The sequence below is a fragment of the Crocodylus porosus genome, unplaced genomic scaffold (assembly GCF_001723895.1).
Source record: "Crocodylus porosus isolate Cpor-Errol unplaced genomic scaffold, CroPor_comp1, whole genome shotgun sequence".
NCBI classification, from domain to species: domain Eukaryota; kingdom Metazoa; phylum Chordata; order Crocodylia; family Crocodylidae; genus Crocodylus; species Crocodylus porosus.
In genome coordinates this window covers 72,358,771-72,377,049 of record NW_017728886.1, presented here as the reverse complement: position 1 = coordinate 72,377,049, position 18,279 = coordinate 72,358,771, and the positions used below count along the sequence as shown (strand labels likewise).

At 41.7% G+C, this 18,279-nt stretch overlaps 1 protein-coding gene across 1 annotated transcript in view; it reads right to left on the bottom strand.

Moving 5' to 3' along the window:
• Positions 1 to 18,279, bottom strand: part of TGFBR2 (transforming growth factor beta receptor 2) — a 75,997-nt gene that overhangs the window by 27,641 nt on the left and 30,077 nt on the right. The window contains exons 2-3 of the mRNA XM_019536270.1: positions 9,348 to 9,519; positions 7,363 to 7,553 (exon numbers count right to left, since the gene is read on the bottom strand). Of these exons, the coding sequence (XP_019391815.1) occupies positions 7,363 to 7,553; positions 9,348 to 9,519 (363 nt within the window). The remainder of the gene's footprint in view (positions 1 to 7,362; positions 7,554 to 9,347; positions 9,520 to 18,279) is intronic.

Here is an 18,279-nt window from a genome sequence, read left to right as displayed (position 1 = left end):
CTGGAACAGAAACCCTAGCCCAGGACTAGAAAGCACGCTAGGATGCTGAAGGACTGTGATTTAACTTAAACCAGGAAGGGGTCTGAGACAGAAGTTTCATAAACCAGTTTGACCCAAATCACTTAAGTCTGATACTACATTCAACCAGGTTTATCTTAAACCAGTTTCAGCCATTTTCAAACTGGTTTAGGTGCACTGAGCTTGTGTTCTGTTAGAGCTTTAAATCAGTTTCTGATTAATTAAGTTGGTTTATGTGTAACTTCTGTCCCCAGCCCAGAGGACATTAGGGGGAGGTTAACTCAGTTCAAAATGGTTGCCCAATATCAGATTAGCCAGGATTCAGGAAATGGGGGGATTGGAGGGGCTAGCAAGGGGGTTGGGGGTCCAGCAGGCTGGAGGGGATTGGGAATCCACTAGGGGATGAGGGGAGGTGCGACCCATGAAGGGTGAAGTTCATTGGCGATGCATAGGGGGTGCATGTGGGTGCACGTGCATCCCCTAAGATTGGCAGTGCACCTCCGTGAAAAGTGCTGCTGTTGCTGCCAGCAGCACCTGTGGGCAGTCACTGCTCACCATCCCCCTGCCTCCGCCACCAACACCCACACAGTCCTTGATCACTGCTGGCTGCCACCACTGCTACCAGTAGCATCTGCAGGTGGTCGCTGACCACCGGTCAATGCTCGCCACCCCCTTCACCACTGATACTGCTGTGGTGACCTGCAGAAGCTTCCTGCTCGGCCTTCCCCCGCTGACGACACGGCTGTGGTTGCCTGTGGGAGTTCCCCATTGCCATGCCCCCATCACCAACACCACTGTTGCTGCCTGCAGGTGGTTGCCGTGCCCCCCCAGCCTTGGGGACACATGTCGTTCATGGTGGAGGGGGAGGTATGACCCTTAGGTGGGGTGGGGGGACAGGAATGACCCACAGGTGGTGGGGGGACAAGGGTAACCCACGAGAGGTTGGGTGTAGGCAAGATCCATGGGGTTTTGCTGGGGTCTAGGAGTGTCTGGTAGGATCAGGGTGGCTCACAGGGTCTATGGGAGGCCTTGGGGGAATCAGGGGCTACTTTTAGCTTCCTGACCTACACTAGCAAACCTACACTCCCATCTATCCCACCAAGACCTACTTGCTCAGTTCTGGCTGCAGCAAATGCTAATAAAAGTGGCTGTACCCAGAGCAGCTTGTGGGAAGGGGGTTGAGAGGGCTGGCTGGTTTCGACATGGGGTGGAGGGGGAGAGCAAGGGGGTTGGAGGCCAAAAAATAGCTTGGTGTATGTGTGTGTGGGGGAAGGGAGTAAAGGGGGTAAAAAGAACAGCCCTAGTGCTGGAGCCAGTGACTGGGTTTTTCCAGCCCCAGGGCTGAGCACGTAAAGTAGACAGGACTTCCACGCATGGGTTTGACCTAAATCAAATGAGTCTGATACTACATAGATCTAGGTTTATCTTAAACTGGGTTCTGCAGTTTTATACTGGTTTGTGTGCTTGGAACTTCTGTACAGTTACAGATGTAGACTGATTGCTGGTCACTGAGACTGGGCCTTTAAGTGTAAGGTCAGCTAAATTTAAATTGGGCTGCCATTTTAAACCTGATTTAACTTCCCCAAATATCCATACTTAGCCTAAAAGACAGAATATCAGAGGCTTAGGGAATTTTAAATTATTTTCATTAAGTCCTTGTATACACTGTGGGAGACAGCACATTTTTCAGGCATGCATTCTCTTTATATACCTTAGGTCAGTCAAATCAGAAAACAAACGTTACCATGTCATCCAAGTGAACAAATCACACAAAACAGATAATCACAGTATTCACTACTCAGAGATAATCTACTGGCTGTAATTTATTCAGACAAATGAATCAAGAAACAGCTACAAATTAATGAACAAGTTTGGGGAAATGTTGATCAATTCAAAGATCATTAGAGGCAGAAGTAAAGGAAAAAAACTCAAATTATCCTAAAATACTGCTCATTAACAAATAATTTGGCCAGTTCTAATACTGAAGTTGGAAGTCTGTTTCAAAGCAATTGCTCAGATGACTCAGTCTGAAAATCAAAGGTCTGAGTTTATGCTTGATTGACACTAAAAGTTTCTTCCATAGTATGACAACACAGGTTTGGTATGACTGAAACAATGATCTAATCTTGTGGCGCACAGTGGAACAAACAGGTTCTACCTGAATATTCCCACTGAAGCCTGAAGCAAGACGGAGAACCTTACAGAAGTTCAGACAGGGCACATGAGGTTTTTTTAGCTGGGCAAGGAAAAGCAGTCATCAAAATGTAAAGCCAAAATGAAATGCACAGAAGAAACTGAGCTAGGAACACAGTTCAAATTGGCGGTCCGTTAGCAGAATTTAGCATTTTTACTCTACGTCAAATCTGAGGCCCATGATAATACCCATACCTAATAAAATGGTAACAAGCAACAGCATGTCACCAAATGCTCTGATTTTTTCAGATGCAGTGTACAATGTCATAGGCATTATTTCATAGGGAACCAAGCTACTGAATCAGAATGAGCCTACAAAGGTGCACAGAATCCTTCTGAGGGACTCCAGACTAGTCTCTAACTTCTTCTGCAGGGGACAGGGAGTGAGAGAGAGAGACAGAGACAGAAAAAGAGGGAAAGAGAAACAGAGATCAGTCATCTCATGGGGAAGAGAAGTTAAGTACAACGTTTTGGGGGAGAAGGGAAGAGAATTCTCTGCAGGATGAGCTCCTACTGCAAGAAAACACGGATGAAACAATGCACTAGATAACCCTCAAGGCTCTTTTAAGACTAGATATCCATCAGCAATTCTAGTTTAGGGCTCTGATACAACAATATTACATTCTGTCACTTTATAGCATTTGTCATCCAGTTGATGGTGGGGGCCCGGCACAATGAACAAAGAGGAAGGGCACCTTTGAAAAGAAGCCTGGGTGAATGAAGTCTGGATTTGTGCAAAACATTAGAGAGACTTTTCAGACAAGTTTAAAATTGTGGGATGGCAAGTGCAAATGTTGCCTAGAAAGATTACAGAATGAGTTATTATGATGTGCAGTGCTATAAGACATAACTAGCGTGTACCAGGATAAAACACTAGTGGCTTAATGTGGCTCCTCTTGAGCTCAATAGAAAAACTCCCTCTTCCAGAAGAACAGGACTGCACCCTGGATCCATCATCATCAAAAAGAGTTGGCTAGGAAACAGAAGTTGGGCAGTCTTTTCCAGTGTTTTTGCTCTTTGGGTTTACTTCTGGTAATGCAGAAATTAGTTAAATAAATAATAAAGTAGGTCAAAACAGACTTTTGCTTTTTGAAGACATTTTTCCACCACAACCTTATGGCTCAAAAGAATATGAACTGAATGAACACAGAGCAGACAGCTTCCTAGCGGTTAACCCGCTCCCCCTTGATTCTTTTCCTTCCACTGAGCTGTACAACATTGTTTTGAGTAAGTACACATAAAAAAACAGCCTTCAAACCAACTCTTCAAATATAAATTGGAGTGGAAATGTTCAAAATCAGGGCCAGAAGCACCACGCAGGAGCAGAATTATATGTCTAGTTAGGCACATGTCTGGTTTCAGTGAGTTTTGTTTATTTTACAGATTGGCAAATTGAATACAGTCCACAAAAGAACTAGGTATTTGATCTGGTTTTGCCCACTTCAAATATTTTCAAATCCATGCTTGAGTGAGTCACAGTACCTCCCACTACCCAAAGTCTTTCGATTTTAATGTCTAAATATGGAGCATTATTTAGAGACCAGAGCTAGGAGGCAAGCCCTTTACTATGAGACACAGACAAGGGGCAAAAGATCTAATAAGCCAACTCATTTTCAATATAGAGTCTTTTGCTGTGATTCACTGGGACCTAGGGCACCTATACATGTGATGGCACTCTGCTTCGAGACTGCTGCTGTAATAATTAGCACACTCCAGCAGGCTCTGCATCACATGCATTCAGTGTCCCCATGTTTCAAAATGGCAGTGGGGGCACTTTAACTGAAGCTCGTTGAATGAGCTTTAGTTAAAGCTTCCCCTCTGCCATTCTGAAGCATGGGATGCGGCATACACATGATGCTGCAGGTGCTTTAATTAAAGCACCCCACTCCACCCCAGAGCATGTATATAGTGACTAACCTCTTATGGATACTAGAACCTGCTGCTTCCTCCAATGTTCTGACTCCTGTTTCAGAAACAGATTTTTTTAGGGGAGGAAATAAATCCAGATCATCTTTCAGAACTAGTATGACCATACTTCTGTGCTGAGTATGCAGTTTTCAGCAGCAGGTAAACAGAAGAAATACTGACAGTGAACTATTGTGTTAGCCTGCTCATTTATTATCGATTCCATTACTTTTATTTTTGTGAATAACATTTAAATCAGTTCTATACCATTTCATTCCACTAATTTCAATCAGCTTTGGATCAGCTCTTAGAAGGCTATGCATTACCATGATCTCATGAAAAAGAAATACATGTAAAGGCATAGCAAAATCTGTGCTCTGTTGTACAAGACAAAGCAGTAGGGGAAAAGACAAGAACAATGTACAGAACGGATCTGCATGACAGTCATTCCAATGGCAAAATTATTACAGGCTATTATCTAGTTGTCTGGAGGAGCAGTGGACCAGCTGGCTGTGATGTTCTGCTCAAAGTTAAACACAGACAGGAAACCGCATGTCTGATACTGTAAAAATCGTTTGTCTTCCTGCCACGGCTAACCAGGCAAGCAACCCAAAGGAGCTGTTTTCATTTAAAAAGAAACACTAACCCTCTACAATTAAAAAAAAAAAAGAAAAGGAATGACAAAGTCTCATTTTTTTCTCTTTGGAGTCAATGTTTGTGTTTGTGAATGGACTGGAAATGTTACAAATTGAAAATTTGTGTTGCTTTATTTTTCAGCTGGACTACTCAGAGGCTAGGCATAATGGCAATGAAGTTCTCCCATACTCACAAAAGACTTTACCTAGAGAGAACCTAACAAATCCTAGAGTGTAAAAGAATAAATTAGAGCTAAAAAAAAGGACCAGGTCTATGTTTATACAAAGCCTTCTTTCACACTGATCTAGCAGTGGAAAGAGGAGGCAGTGTAAATTAGATAATGCTGGATTTATGGAATGGTTGCCATAAACATTAACTCAGAAGACACATTTGACATGCCAATTATATTAAGCTATCTAGCAACTATAACATGAGTAATTCAACACCAGATTAGACAACATCCATAAGGGTGTGGCTAGCTTTACTTAGAAAACCTTGACACCTGAGAGATGGTAAAATGGTTGTATCTTTTCACTGGGAACATATTCACTGCAATTAAATCAAGACAGTTTAGACCATGAATCTGCATCCCTTACTGCATAATAATAGTTACTTAAATGACTACATTATTTACATGAGTAAAGATACCAAGTATTGCAGGATTTGGTATACAAGATACTAAGTATTGAAGGATTTGGGTCCTTATCGATTCTTTTCCAGAAATTCAAATACAGTCCTTAATGCATGCATCAGAGGAATACATGCAACATAATTCAGTGTACTGCACACAGCACTCACATGGAGTACACCTGCACAAAGCAAGTCCCAGAAAGCCTCAGGCATGTCTGAAAGAGACTGTGCCCTAGACTTGACAGTCAGTGATGGGAAGCTTGGAGCCTGTTTGTCTAATAAGGGAGAAAATAAATGGGGTATGTGTATGCATGTGCACATGCACACCTTTGCACACAGCGGTAGGTATCACAAACAGTACTCCAGTTCTTTTTTCACATTCAGGAACTAGCACAATATTTACTGGCAATCCTGAAGCAGATTAGGGGTTTGATTCTCTGTTGCCAAGCACCTGGAAGCCTTTTCCATACACAAACCTAAACCAAATGAAACTGGTACAAATCTGCCTTTAGACACTGCTATTTGGGTTTAGGGGGGCTTTATTTAATGTTGGATTAAGCTTGTTCCTACTCAACACAAACCAATTTAAAAATGTGCTTTATTAAAGGCAAAATGTAGCCTTCTGTACTAGTTAAATGTAGATTTTGTACTAGCTTCATTATTTTAACTAGGCTATGGCAGTACGTATTTCTACCATATACAAGTCCTTAGATGTGGCAAGTGACCCTTCAGTAATTTCCATAGTATTATTAGTCTGTTGTGTGGTATAGTGTGTCAGGAGCACCATTCCATGAACATACTGCTTTAGGAATGGCGTTTTGACTTTCAAGTCATGTAACTTGTGCTGAGTGCCAGAACTCTTTCAAAGAGGTTAGGGGTTTGAGAGAAGAAAAAAAAAAAGTCATTTGGGAGTGGGAAAGACAGACAGATAGGTGGCATGACTCAGAAGTGACCAAAATATCTCTATGCATCAAGACTTCCCCATCAGAAATAAAAAAATCTCTGGAGGATTCTATTTTGACTGTAAAACAGCCTTGAAATGGGAGCAGTGCAGAACTCAAGTACCCTACATGAGCACCAAGAGAGATGGTGTTTTTAAGATGATAAAGGCAGGACCCATGTGGTGTGGAGATTCAGTAGCACAAGACAATGCCTTGTATGGTGGAGCTCTGGCATGTTTCTTCCTGTCCTCAGGGAAACGTCCTATCGTGATTTACAGATTAAGAAAATATTGTGCTCCTTGAACATGGGGACCGCTAGTATTCAAAGTTCTAGGGACTTTTCCTTTGAAAGAACACACACTTGTGGGAATGACTTTTTGTGGGTTCTTACCTAGCCCTTGTGAAAGGACCACGTGGCACACACCCACCTTTTCTGACCCCTAATCCTCTGCCTGACAACAGCATTTAGTAGAAATCCTTCAAACTCAATAAACAAGCTCCCTTTCCCCCATCAGGTGACATGACACACACTGAAATTTTGGGTTATAAATACCAAACCAATGAGCCTACAAAATTCCCCTTCAAATCTGGAGCAATTTTAAATAGCAAATATGCAAGGAAAAATAATAAAAATGCACACATAGAAAAAAGTGAAATTAATTGAAATTATTAATATTATGAATTACTTAATTCTCTGTGAATTGAGTTATGGACTTACTGGATAGAGTAATGTTTACTAGAAATTCAACCATTTAATTAAGAATGAACTTATGGGCACATTAAAAACATAAAATCTCTTACTGGATGCATTAGATTTGAGCCTGAAGGCACTCAGCTCAAGTATTGGCAGCAAACCTCTGGAAACCCTAAACTCATAATAATATTGAAAGAAACATCTTGACTTTTCTCCTTCTTAGTGGAGGAGATGGGGCATCATGGTCTTCCTCAAGTTGTTCTTTGCTACAGGAAGCCTGAAAGAAAAATTCCATATTTTGCCCAGAAGTAGGAGTGGATAGAAGGGGGAAAAAAAAAAACTTACCATCTGAAAAAATGGGCACATCATTGCATTCTTCCTCTTTGCAGGAGCACATATACATCAATCCTCCTTCTGCTTTCTTTTCTCTCATCGAACATTCTTTTGAGTTGTAGTCTTCTAAATGATAGCCATAGAGTGGCTTTTTGGGATCATGGCATATTGTTTCTAAAGTTACATTTTCATCATTCTGTCTCCTAAAATTTAAAAGAAGAATTACAAACTACAAAGATGACTACTGTATAACAAGAACAGATGAGTTTCACCCAGAAAGTGTCTTAAGAGGAACTTAAGTAGTGTTAAGATTTGATGCTGATTTCCTGCATATGTAGTAAATTTAGCCTTTTCCACAGTGAGGATTTATATGCAGCTGTGCTACTGGACTTCAGGGAGGATGGCTAGGCCAGCACACACTGCTTCTGAAAATCTCGCCCCAAATAACTCGAACTAAAGGTAGACTGACTTGCTTTTCATCTCAGAATATTTTTGGTTCAGGATTGAGACAAGGGTTAAGACGTCTTTTTAGCTAAACCTTTTCAGTGGCATCTAGATTTCCCCAGTTCCTATTTCTAGAATCTAATGCATTTTACCTAAGGATAATGGACACTCAGTAGATGGTACGCATAAGTTTGTGATTAGAAAATTCCTTTGCTCTCCTCCCACTCCTGAGCTTTTGGCATCTGCGGTTACAATCCTAGACAGTAAAAAATATGTAGCAAATTATAGAAGGGAAAAGAGTTTCTTGAAGTCTGTGGAATTTTTGGAATTAGCTTTTTTTCTTTTTACATTTAATATCTGCAATGATCATATGATTAAGCATGAGCATGTTTCTTCGAAAGTATGAAACTGGTAGAAAACAGGAATTACAAAACTGACCTATACCTTCTATTTTTTTCCTCTGTGTGTGTGTTTCTTTTTTTGCCTACCTTCCGTGTAAGATGCAAAGTGTGGAATGAGAACTCACAAGCGGGCTTGTCTTTTGAACAATGTTCAGTAAAAAAATCCAGAGAATCTCTCTAACTCCATTATGTTAACTTTGTAGCAGTCAGTAATTAATTACACACGTATTATTCAGGGGTACTACGATTGAATAGAACACTGGACTGTTTCGACGTTTCAAGTGCCTATGTTCATTCACCCTGGACAACCTTTCAAGTGTACAAATATAACAAATTCATCAATGGATTGATTAAGCACACTTTCACATAATTGGTCCTAATTAGACCCCAGAGTTAACATCCATTTAAATATAAATGAATGAAAAAACCCATGACTTCTTGCTTCTACCTCTGTCTGGCTAGGAGCTGAAAGATTTTCATTGCCAAGGCTGCCTTAATATGTATACAAAAGGAAGAACCTGATCATTTTCAGACTGGAATGTAAGCTTAGATTCAATAAGCTCTTCAGTAAAGCTTCACAAGTCATTAATTTATACATGTCCAAGCTTTCTTCTGTCCCAGGTAGAGGCCATAGGGTCTCCAAAAAACTACATATAAACAAGAGGTAGTGTATAAAGAATCCTTTCCCCATCCCTTACACAGGAAAAGCACCTCCAATCATACACGGCATGTAAGGCTTTCATGATAGATGTGTATTATCCAAATGACAGGGTTAGTTTCCTGTTTAATGATTGACTTGAAATACAGTTACTCTCCTTCATTCATATAAACTAATACTACCATGAAGTTCTCTCTGAGTCTTAAATCTGTTTCTACTCTCAGAGTGCTGTGGATAGACTCAGTTTGATGGTCTGAGGAAAAAACACGATTCTTTTAACAAGAGCATATAGTTGGAACAGAACTATTTAAAAAAACACATTGCATATCAGAATTTTTGTTAACTTCAAGCACCCTTCAGCCTGCTGAGCAAAGATATGAGTCAGAGGCTAGAGCATACAGCATGTTACGGTGATAGTATTTGAAGTGCATGTTCCAAAAGAAGGTTTGAATATCTTGATAATAAGGGAAAATTCTAAATAGTTAGAAACTTACCATACAGCCACGCAGACTTCACCGTCATTTTCACAGATGGCAGTGATGTTGCAGTTGCTATTGCATTGACCTTTGTTTGAGCAGGTGGTCACCTTAACATCACAGAATCTGCATAGTGCTTTAATTTTATATCCATTGCCTCTACTTACATCCATAGATTGGATAACTTCAACTGGAGGGGGGAGAGAGAAAAATAAAATACCTTAGTTACTGTGGCATATCAGACTTCATTAGAGCTGTAGCAAACTAGTAAACTTCCTCTATAGTTAAGGACACATCCAGTTTACCTAAATGGAAAATTCTCTTTAACAACCTGCCAGGTGCCATTGGTGTTCTGTAAAAGCATCATTCAAAGTGCTAATTTCCCTCAGTTCCCTTTCACCGCAGTGTTAACCAGGTTATTATTAATATTATTATTAATAACCAGAAAATTATTTCTACCCTACCTAAAAGTACCATACTATAACAGTTGCCTCATTCTATTTTTAATATGGAGGTACAGTCCCTGGTAAGTTATATTCCCAACATACAAGAAGTTGCAACTTGTTCTGAGTAGTCTGGCAACCCAGGATAGCACAAAGTATCAGATTCTGGGAAAACCGGGGGATGTGGGTGGCAACCATAATATTTGTCTGAATGTACACCATGGGTAGGGACAGCAGTTACGTGTAAACTGGCTGAAGTGATCAGAATTTGGTTTAAACCTGTAATAGAATAGAACCTCAGTGCACATAATCCAGTTTCAAAATGGCTGAAACTGGTTTAAGATAAACCTGGTTGAATGTAGCATCAGACTTAACTGATTTGGGTCAAACTAGTTTATGAAACTACTGTCCCAGACCCCTTCCTGGTTCAAGTTAAATCAGAGTCCCCCAGCATCCCAGCATGCTTTCCAGCTCTGGACTGGGTTGTGCTGTCTACTCCAGAGAGCAGAGCTGGCCCTGCCCCTCTGCTTCCCAGCTGGAGCAGTGAGGGCTAGCTGACAAAGGGGTGAGGGGGGTGGGGGCAAGCCTGGCTGGGATTCAGCCCAGTCTATGCCCCCCGCTCCCCCCTGGCAAACCACACCTGGGAGGTGGAGGGAAGCTAAACACCTGTTCCCCCATTCAAACTTACTGCTGGCTGAAACTGTGGACTACAAATCCCAGAGGGACCTGGAAGCAGGAAGAGGCAGTGATGAACAACCCTGCAAAGTCCCGCTGCTGTAATTCTGGACTGCAAATCCCAGAGACCCTGGGGGCAGCAGGAATAGGAAGTGAATACACAGCCAGAGAGCCATGCTCTAGTGTCCCCTCACCCTCTCTGGCTTCTGGCTGGAGCCACTGCAGGCATGTAGGTGGATTCCTGAATCAATGCTCACTTCTGTTTCAATTTAATTTGTGCAATTTAGACTAACCTGCAAAGACTGAATTGATTCAGTCTTGGACTTTTTGACTGCCTGTACCTAGCCCATGAGCTTACTCTGCCATGAACGCTGCCCATAACTGGACTCTTGGTCACATAACAAATTTGTAGGTCAAGGTAAGTGGTGCTTTAAACTGGTACCAACTGAAAGGTATGGGTTGAAACTCAAACTAGTAATACAGTGGGGCTCTAGTAATACAGTGGGGCTGTGGCAACTTATGCAGCTAATCCCATCGCTATGTGCTGCTCAAATGTTATGGTGCAGCATGGTTGCTCTCACTGGAGTGGGGCTAACTTTGAGTATAAGTGATTTGTACCATACTGCAGTGAAGATATAACCTCTAGACATCTATGTTCCAACTGACCCATGGACTGGCCTTTTGGCTAGTGTTTCTTTACATAGTTATTGATAGCACAGAAGCAATTACTTGATTTCTAGATGCTTCACAAAGGTCTTCACCTTTTGTTTACTTCAGTCTGGTAGTAATAAAGGGATGAGCTATCTTTCCCTCTATGTATAACATTCAGGAAACATTTTTAAATGTTATTTTTAAATCCCATCATGGTTGTAAAGAACAGAAAATGCCAATGCATGGATTTTTTAAAAGCTAAAATTAACATGGAAGTAAAAGGAAGTAGACTTTGAATACAATGGTTTAGATACAATTTAATTGGTAGGTTTCCATAAAATTGCATGAAATCAATTTAAAGACAATCTATTTATTATTAACACTTTTGTTGCAGCCACTTGCATGTTAAAACTATATTCATTTGGCATTCTAGGGCCACACGTTATTACTTAATATTAGAGGGAATCAGGGTGTCATAATTCCCCCACTCTTCTCCATTAGGGCTAGGGATAGATATTACACACAAACTGGTTTAAGTGATCAGAAACTGGTTTAAACCTGTAACAGAGAAGATGTTCAGTGCACATAAGCCAGTGAAAACGGCTGAAACTGGTTTGAGATAAACCTGGTTGAATGTAGTATCAGACTTAACTGGTTTGTCTCAAACTGGTTTGACTCAAACTGGTTTAAGCAATGTCTGTCCCAGAGTTCAGAGAAGAGCCACGCACATGATCAGAGGTCAGGAAAACAGACCTTACGACAACAGGCTGAGAGCCATGGGGCTCTTTAGCCTGGAAAAGCACAGGCTCAGGGGCAATCTGATGGCCACCTACAAGTTTATCAGGAGTGACCACCAGGATCTGGGGGAATGTTTGTTCACCAGAGCACCCCAAGGGATGACGAGGTTGAACAGTCTTAAACTACTGTGAGACTGTTTCAGGCTGGACATAAGGAAGAATTTTTTTACTGTCCAGGCCCCCGAGGTCTGGAACAGCCTGCCACTGGAAGTGGTTCAAGGACCTCCTCTAAACACCTTCAAGAGCAAATTGGATGCTTATCTTGCTGGGATCCTATGATCCCAGCTGACTTCCTGCCCTTTGGGTGGGGGGGCTGGACTCAATCCCAGCTGACTTCCTGCCCTTTGGGTGGGGCTGGACTCAATGATCTTCCAAGGTCCCTTCTAGCCCTAATGTCTATGAAATCTATGACTTCTTGCTGGTTTAAGATAAACCAGACACGCCAGCATCCTGGCATGCTCTTTGGGCTCGCTAGGACTCTCTGCTTCACAGCAGGGCTGGCCCCTTCCCCCTGCTCCCTGGGTAGAGCTCCTCTGGCACAGACTTGCAGACACAGGAGGGTCTGCTGGCTTCCCTGTGCCCCCTTTCTCCCCCCTCCCCTTTTACCACTTGCTGCTTAAGCAGGGATCCCTTCCTCCCCTCTCCCACAGCATGGACCATAGTCAGCATGTGGTATGCTAGTGCTATATAAGGTTCTGGCAGAGACTGCAGACACAGCAGGGTCTGCTGGATTCCCCCTACCCTACCCCCCCCACCTGCTGAAGCAGGAATCCCTCCCATCTCCTACAGCACAGACCCCAGCCACATGGACCCAAGGCATGTGATGTCCTAGCTAATGCTAAGAGGTGCCTATGTGTGTGTGTCTCCAATTTCACTGGGACAGGCAGGCAGATAGAGTGGGGCTTTTGGAGCTAATTAACAGGTTGTCCTGGTAAGCTCTTTAAGAAGAGTTTGAAGTAATGGAAGAGAGGCTACTGTTTTGCTAATTATGTGATAAATACTCTAATCAGCTCCAGGCTACCTTGCTCCCCTGTCAGTTTGCTGCAGACAGTCCAACAAGCAGGAAGGGAATTTGAAAAGCTCCGTATCATCAACAGATGCATGCACTGCACCCCCTTCCCCTCCCCCCACCTTGCCTCAGAGTGCTAGCAAGAGTTTGGGGATTTACAACTCTCCCACCCCTTGCACAGCCAGCAGGGAAAAGCCAGGGATAGTGCATGCAAATCTCCCTGATGACTGAGAGTCTTGCCGGGGCCTGGCCAAACCCCCCTCAGCTCCACACTGTGCAAGGGAAGGAAGGACTGCTTCTGTGCCCCCTGGCTTCTAGCCTGAGCCACTGCAGGCACTGCCTGAATTTTCTCAATCCAGAGAGATTGTCTGTATGGTTGGAAACCAGTTCACCCTAGCCAGGTTAGACTAACCTGCAAAGGTTGAATCAATTAAGGCTCAGGCGTTTTGACTGTCTGTCCCTAGCCTAGCAGTGCAATCTAGTTTTCTTTCTAGAACTTTCCTATTTTACTATGAGGAGTGCGTTACTATAGGAATTAAATACACATGCTTTTCTTCAAACGGAAAAAGTTCTTATGATAAATTATTGATAGGATCTTTGCACCACTGTAAGGGAGATACAGAGAAGAGGTGCCTTCATTTCTTTCTTTCTCCTTCAGCCAAGCAACACCTCTTCCTTTTCTTTCTTAGAACACAGTGGTCCTGATATTACTGCAATTAAAACAATCAGCAAAACTTTCACCAATTTTGAGTGGTTCAGGAGAAGTTTCTATGTTCTGAGGAAGGACAGAATGAGCTCACTGGAAGTTTTCGTTACGGTGGAGCATCCTGGCAAAACATTACAAGCTGACTGGATTTTAGGCCTGAGGTGAACACTCTTACAAATGTATTTGTGTTGCAATAATTCCCAAAAGGATTGAAGTCATATCAAACTAGATGCTGAACAAACACAAAGACGGGGATGCAAGCACTTCATAATCAAATGTATTATAAGAGGTCTAGTAATTAATTAATCATTGAAAATTATCTGCTTTACATGTAATGGTGCCTCTACTTTAACAAATACTTAAGATACATTATTAGCACCATTCATCATCCAACTTGCAGTAGCACTTAGAAGTCCAAACAAGTTCAGCAATACCCCAATGCATTACATATATTGTAGTAAAAGTTTATCCTTGATGCTAGAACCAGACATTAGAACCCTGTTGTACCTAGATGGGACAGACCCAGGATGCGTGAACAGAGATATTATTATCCACATTTTACCGAAGGGAAGACTGAGGTCTAAGAAATAAGTGGCTTGCTCAAGGTTAGAGGAAGTCAGTGGCAGAAGGTAGAATAGAACCTATAACTCCTGACACCCAGTATAGAGTCTTAACAGCCTGAGCACACTTCTTTGTTTGCTATGTAATGAGCAACAATTTCAGTTTGTATTTCAACACTCATCATTAGGACAGCATTAGCTAAAGGCATAACTTGAGTGTTCCCCAAAAACTGACTTCTGTTCTCATGGAGAACCAGGCATGGCTATTGCTTGCATACTGCTAATCCCAAACTAGTTAACACAGCAATACTAGGAAGCCCTTAGACAAGACTTTGCCAAACACGCTGTGTTTGTTGACAGACTGAGCCAGATTCAGTGTTGGCCCTGATTACACCAGCTTCTGCCAAGACTCACCAACTATAAGAAATCCTTGATAGTATATTTGGACTCGCTCCAAGATGAAACCTCCATTTCAGGCAACCAGATTAAAAAAATTAGCTCATGCTGGGAAGCAGCCCAGTTTAACATAAAATCCATGCAAAAGCCCACAAACATTGGGAGTTGTAGAGTCAGCAGAAAGTCAAAGAAAGAAAACTGGATAGCACTATCAACTTAATTCTGAACTGGGTTACATTTATGGACAAAAAAGAGGTTTTTAGGACTTCCAGAATGACTGAACTTGGAGTTCTGTTTTAAAAGGGAATCCAGAGCACCTGGGAGGTCAGTAGCTCAGTTGCTATTCTCTTTGCATAAATGTGCGACAGAACAAATGGATGTGTGTATGTGTGCAAACTTTTTCCATTTAAATTCAAGATCTAATCTGAAATGCTGGCACTTAGAGACAGACTATGTTTTTCTTTCTATTGTTATAGTGCTCTAAGCAGGTGCTGATGTGTCATTCATTATTTCAACTCAGCTTTAGCTACCCTGACAGCTCAGATGACTGTTTCATTCCAAATGAATTAGAGTGCGGCTTCACTTTCTGCAATCAAGCATTTATTTAAGGGTCATCAGCTTAATTCCAGCATGTTATCTGTACACAAAATCTGGATCCAGGTATGAACTTGGACCCATCTCAGTTTTCTAAGAGGCCATAGTAAGCCACTGAATTGGGGTTGAGCAGTGGCATTAACTCCTTGGCAGCTGGTGCCAACCCAACATCTCACTAGCCATAACAAGAAGCCCCACCATCTGGATCTGGAGGTAGGCTGGCCCGTGATGAGTCCCATGCTCCAGATCAAGTTCATCAACTCATTTGAGTTTGACACCCTTGGCCCAGATCCTGACATTGGTAGGGATCTCTTCTAAGGGAGAACATTACTTGCTCATGCCCTGTTGTACCTAGAAGCAATGAGTGGTTCATTAATAGCTAGCTTGTTCCTCTTTTGGCAGTAAATTGCATTTATTACATGTGTTACTAGATTTACTATTCCCATGTTCGTGTTCTAACTGTTGACACTAAGGCTATATTGTATTCAGTACGGTAACTGAAGTCATGTAGACTTTTTGATTAGAAGTAGGTTCTAGCTTCCAAAGTTGGAGCCTAGGGCTGATGTCCCTGTTGTCCTGCCCCCTACTTGGTTAAGAATTGTAGGACAATATCTTTTTGGCCTTGGTTTACTTCCTAGCCGTTGCTTTTCTGGAATGTAAAAGTATGCCTCACCCACAGACTAGCAACCGTCTTTATGTTGTTTGTACTGTTCGTGAATATGTCTGTAGCTTAAGACCTCCGGCTATAGTTTATGTTAGTTTTATTTATTTAGTATTATTTCAAGACTGTCGAAATATAAGTAAAATCCACCAATATGTTTTATTTGTCCCGAATACCTGCATTGAAGCCTCACATGTGCTCAAGTGAGGCCTTCAAAAAGCATGAGCAAACTGGTTTTTAGGATCCTATCTTGTGCCACATATGCATATCTATTGCATATCTCTTCTTGCCTAATTTTCTGTTTAGGAATTGTGCACAGAATAGTATCTCTGAGCTGAATCCCCTCCCTTGGAAAAGCATGTTGGGGAAGGTGAATAGAAAGGGAGATTCAACAGTTGGTGGTAGGGCATTGATTTGAGGTCTCAACCTGTACATTGTAGGAAGGGAGATGTCTTAGTCAGAGGCAGGAGCCACCATTCAGAGACAACACAGCTCCAGGGAGACTGTTCTCATCTGGACTATGGAATATGCCCTAGCTGTATTACATTATAAGTGGATGGAAGTATCAGTCACAGTACAACAGAGAGCATATTCCCTGCTTTGCTGCTTATTCCCACTTTTGTGCCCATAACCAGAAGAGGGCTTCATTTGTGCCGAATGCTACAACATTCACATTGTATAAAAGAAGGGAGAACGGTGCTACAGAAACAACCCTCTTTTGCCTCCGTGCATGTTGCCTTCCAAGCCCCGGGGATCTTTCCTCAGCAGGATGGTTTGGATCTGTGTGTTAAGATCTGCTATCAGCCTGCTGCTCTTTCTTATCTACAGAAATCTCCTTCAGTAATGTAAGGAGGAAGTAGCAGTATATCGCCAACTATAAACATTTAAAAACCATGAGTCAGGCTCCACAAAAGCATGAGATTGGCTTAAAAAAATAAAAGGACAAAATAAAAACAGTAACAAATATCATGGTCCTTTTTTATTCACCACCTGGTCTCTGAGCCTTTAGGACACATTTGAATCAGGTCTTCAAGCTTTTGGCCACAAAAACTGTGGGTTGGAAACTTTTCACAGGAGTCTAAGAGCTGGCACTTTAAGAAGGTTGCCAGATATAACAAGATTCATGATAAAATCATGAGAATTGGCAATATTATCACAAAAATTCAAGACATAAAGCATATGCACTATAATAGGTATTCCGGTTCATTAGAAATCTGTTTACACACCTGTCTATTTAGCCCCTTCAGTGAGTGCTGCAGGAGTGTTACTTTGAAACAAAGCTTCAGCAAGACATGCCAACAAGCTCAGAAACATCCACTAGGATAAAAAACATTCTTTACAAATAATTTAGAGCCTTTCTACAGTGACAAAGACTTCTTGCCCTGTGAAGTTTCAAAACACAAAAGTGAAGAAAATGCTGCAACTGCTATTGGTCCCACAGTACATTCGTTCGTATTTGTGCACTCTCTTTCTCTTCCTCTCTCTCTGTGACATTGCAAGTGGCTGTTCTGAAACTCCTTATGACACGGAGCACATGATATCACCAGAGAACAGATAGGCAGCAGGAGCACTTAAAGTCTCTCTTTGTACAAATATTCTATATTTGCAATAAAAAAGGACAGCGAAAAATCAGACTCTGTAAAAATGTTACAAAACAGAATATTATTCAGTATTTCCCATGAGGTACTGCTGGCTTTTTACAAAGCTTCCACAGAAGTGTTTGGCTATTTTGTTGTTATGAATAGTGAATCTCTGATTTGATAAATCCAAGTGCCTGTTCCTGCAAAGTACAGGCACAAAGGGTGGTACATGAGAGCATAAGGGCTTGATACTGCACATGGACTTAAAATTTTTTTCCAAAGACTTGATCCAACTCTAAATGATGATGACAAAGAGGAAAAAAGAAAGCAAGGGAATACAGTCTTGTAAAGAACTTAATGGCAAAGTGCTTTGCAAAATTGGAGCCAGAATGCTTAACACATTGCAAGGTCAAGCTAAGTCTGCTGAATGCTCCTGTTGACGAAGGAAAAAAGTGTATCGCTGGGTGCTCCCTTCCATGTCTCCAATCACCGGCCTGTCCTTCTCACCATAATGCTTTTGATTTTGACGGGTCAGGCATACAACATGTTTCTACTTGTGGAAAACAGTCACAATTTTGTCACTATTACCAAACAAACTGGACTGCTGACCAGTCTTTTTTTCAGGCCTCTACCCATCACCCTCAGTGTAGAGTTGTGAGGTTTTCTCACTGTTACTCTGGTCTCTTGGTTACAGTCAACATGCATAAATGGTGGTTTACCTCATTATGTCTGACCTAGATTCAGGGCTTGAACTTTGACCCCTCCAAGAGCAATGATACTGGTTAATACAGTGACTGAACAGTCTTGTTAAAGACAAATATAATTTACCTACCTCATAATTGTATATTAAAAGCAGAAACAGACTAGGTGCATGTCTA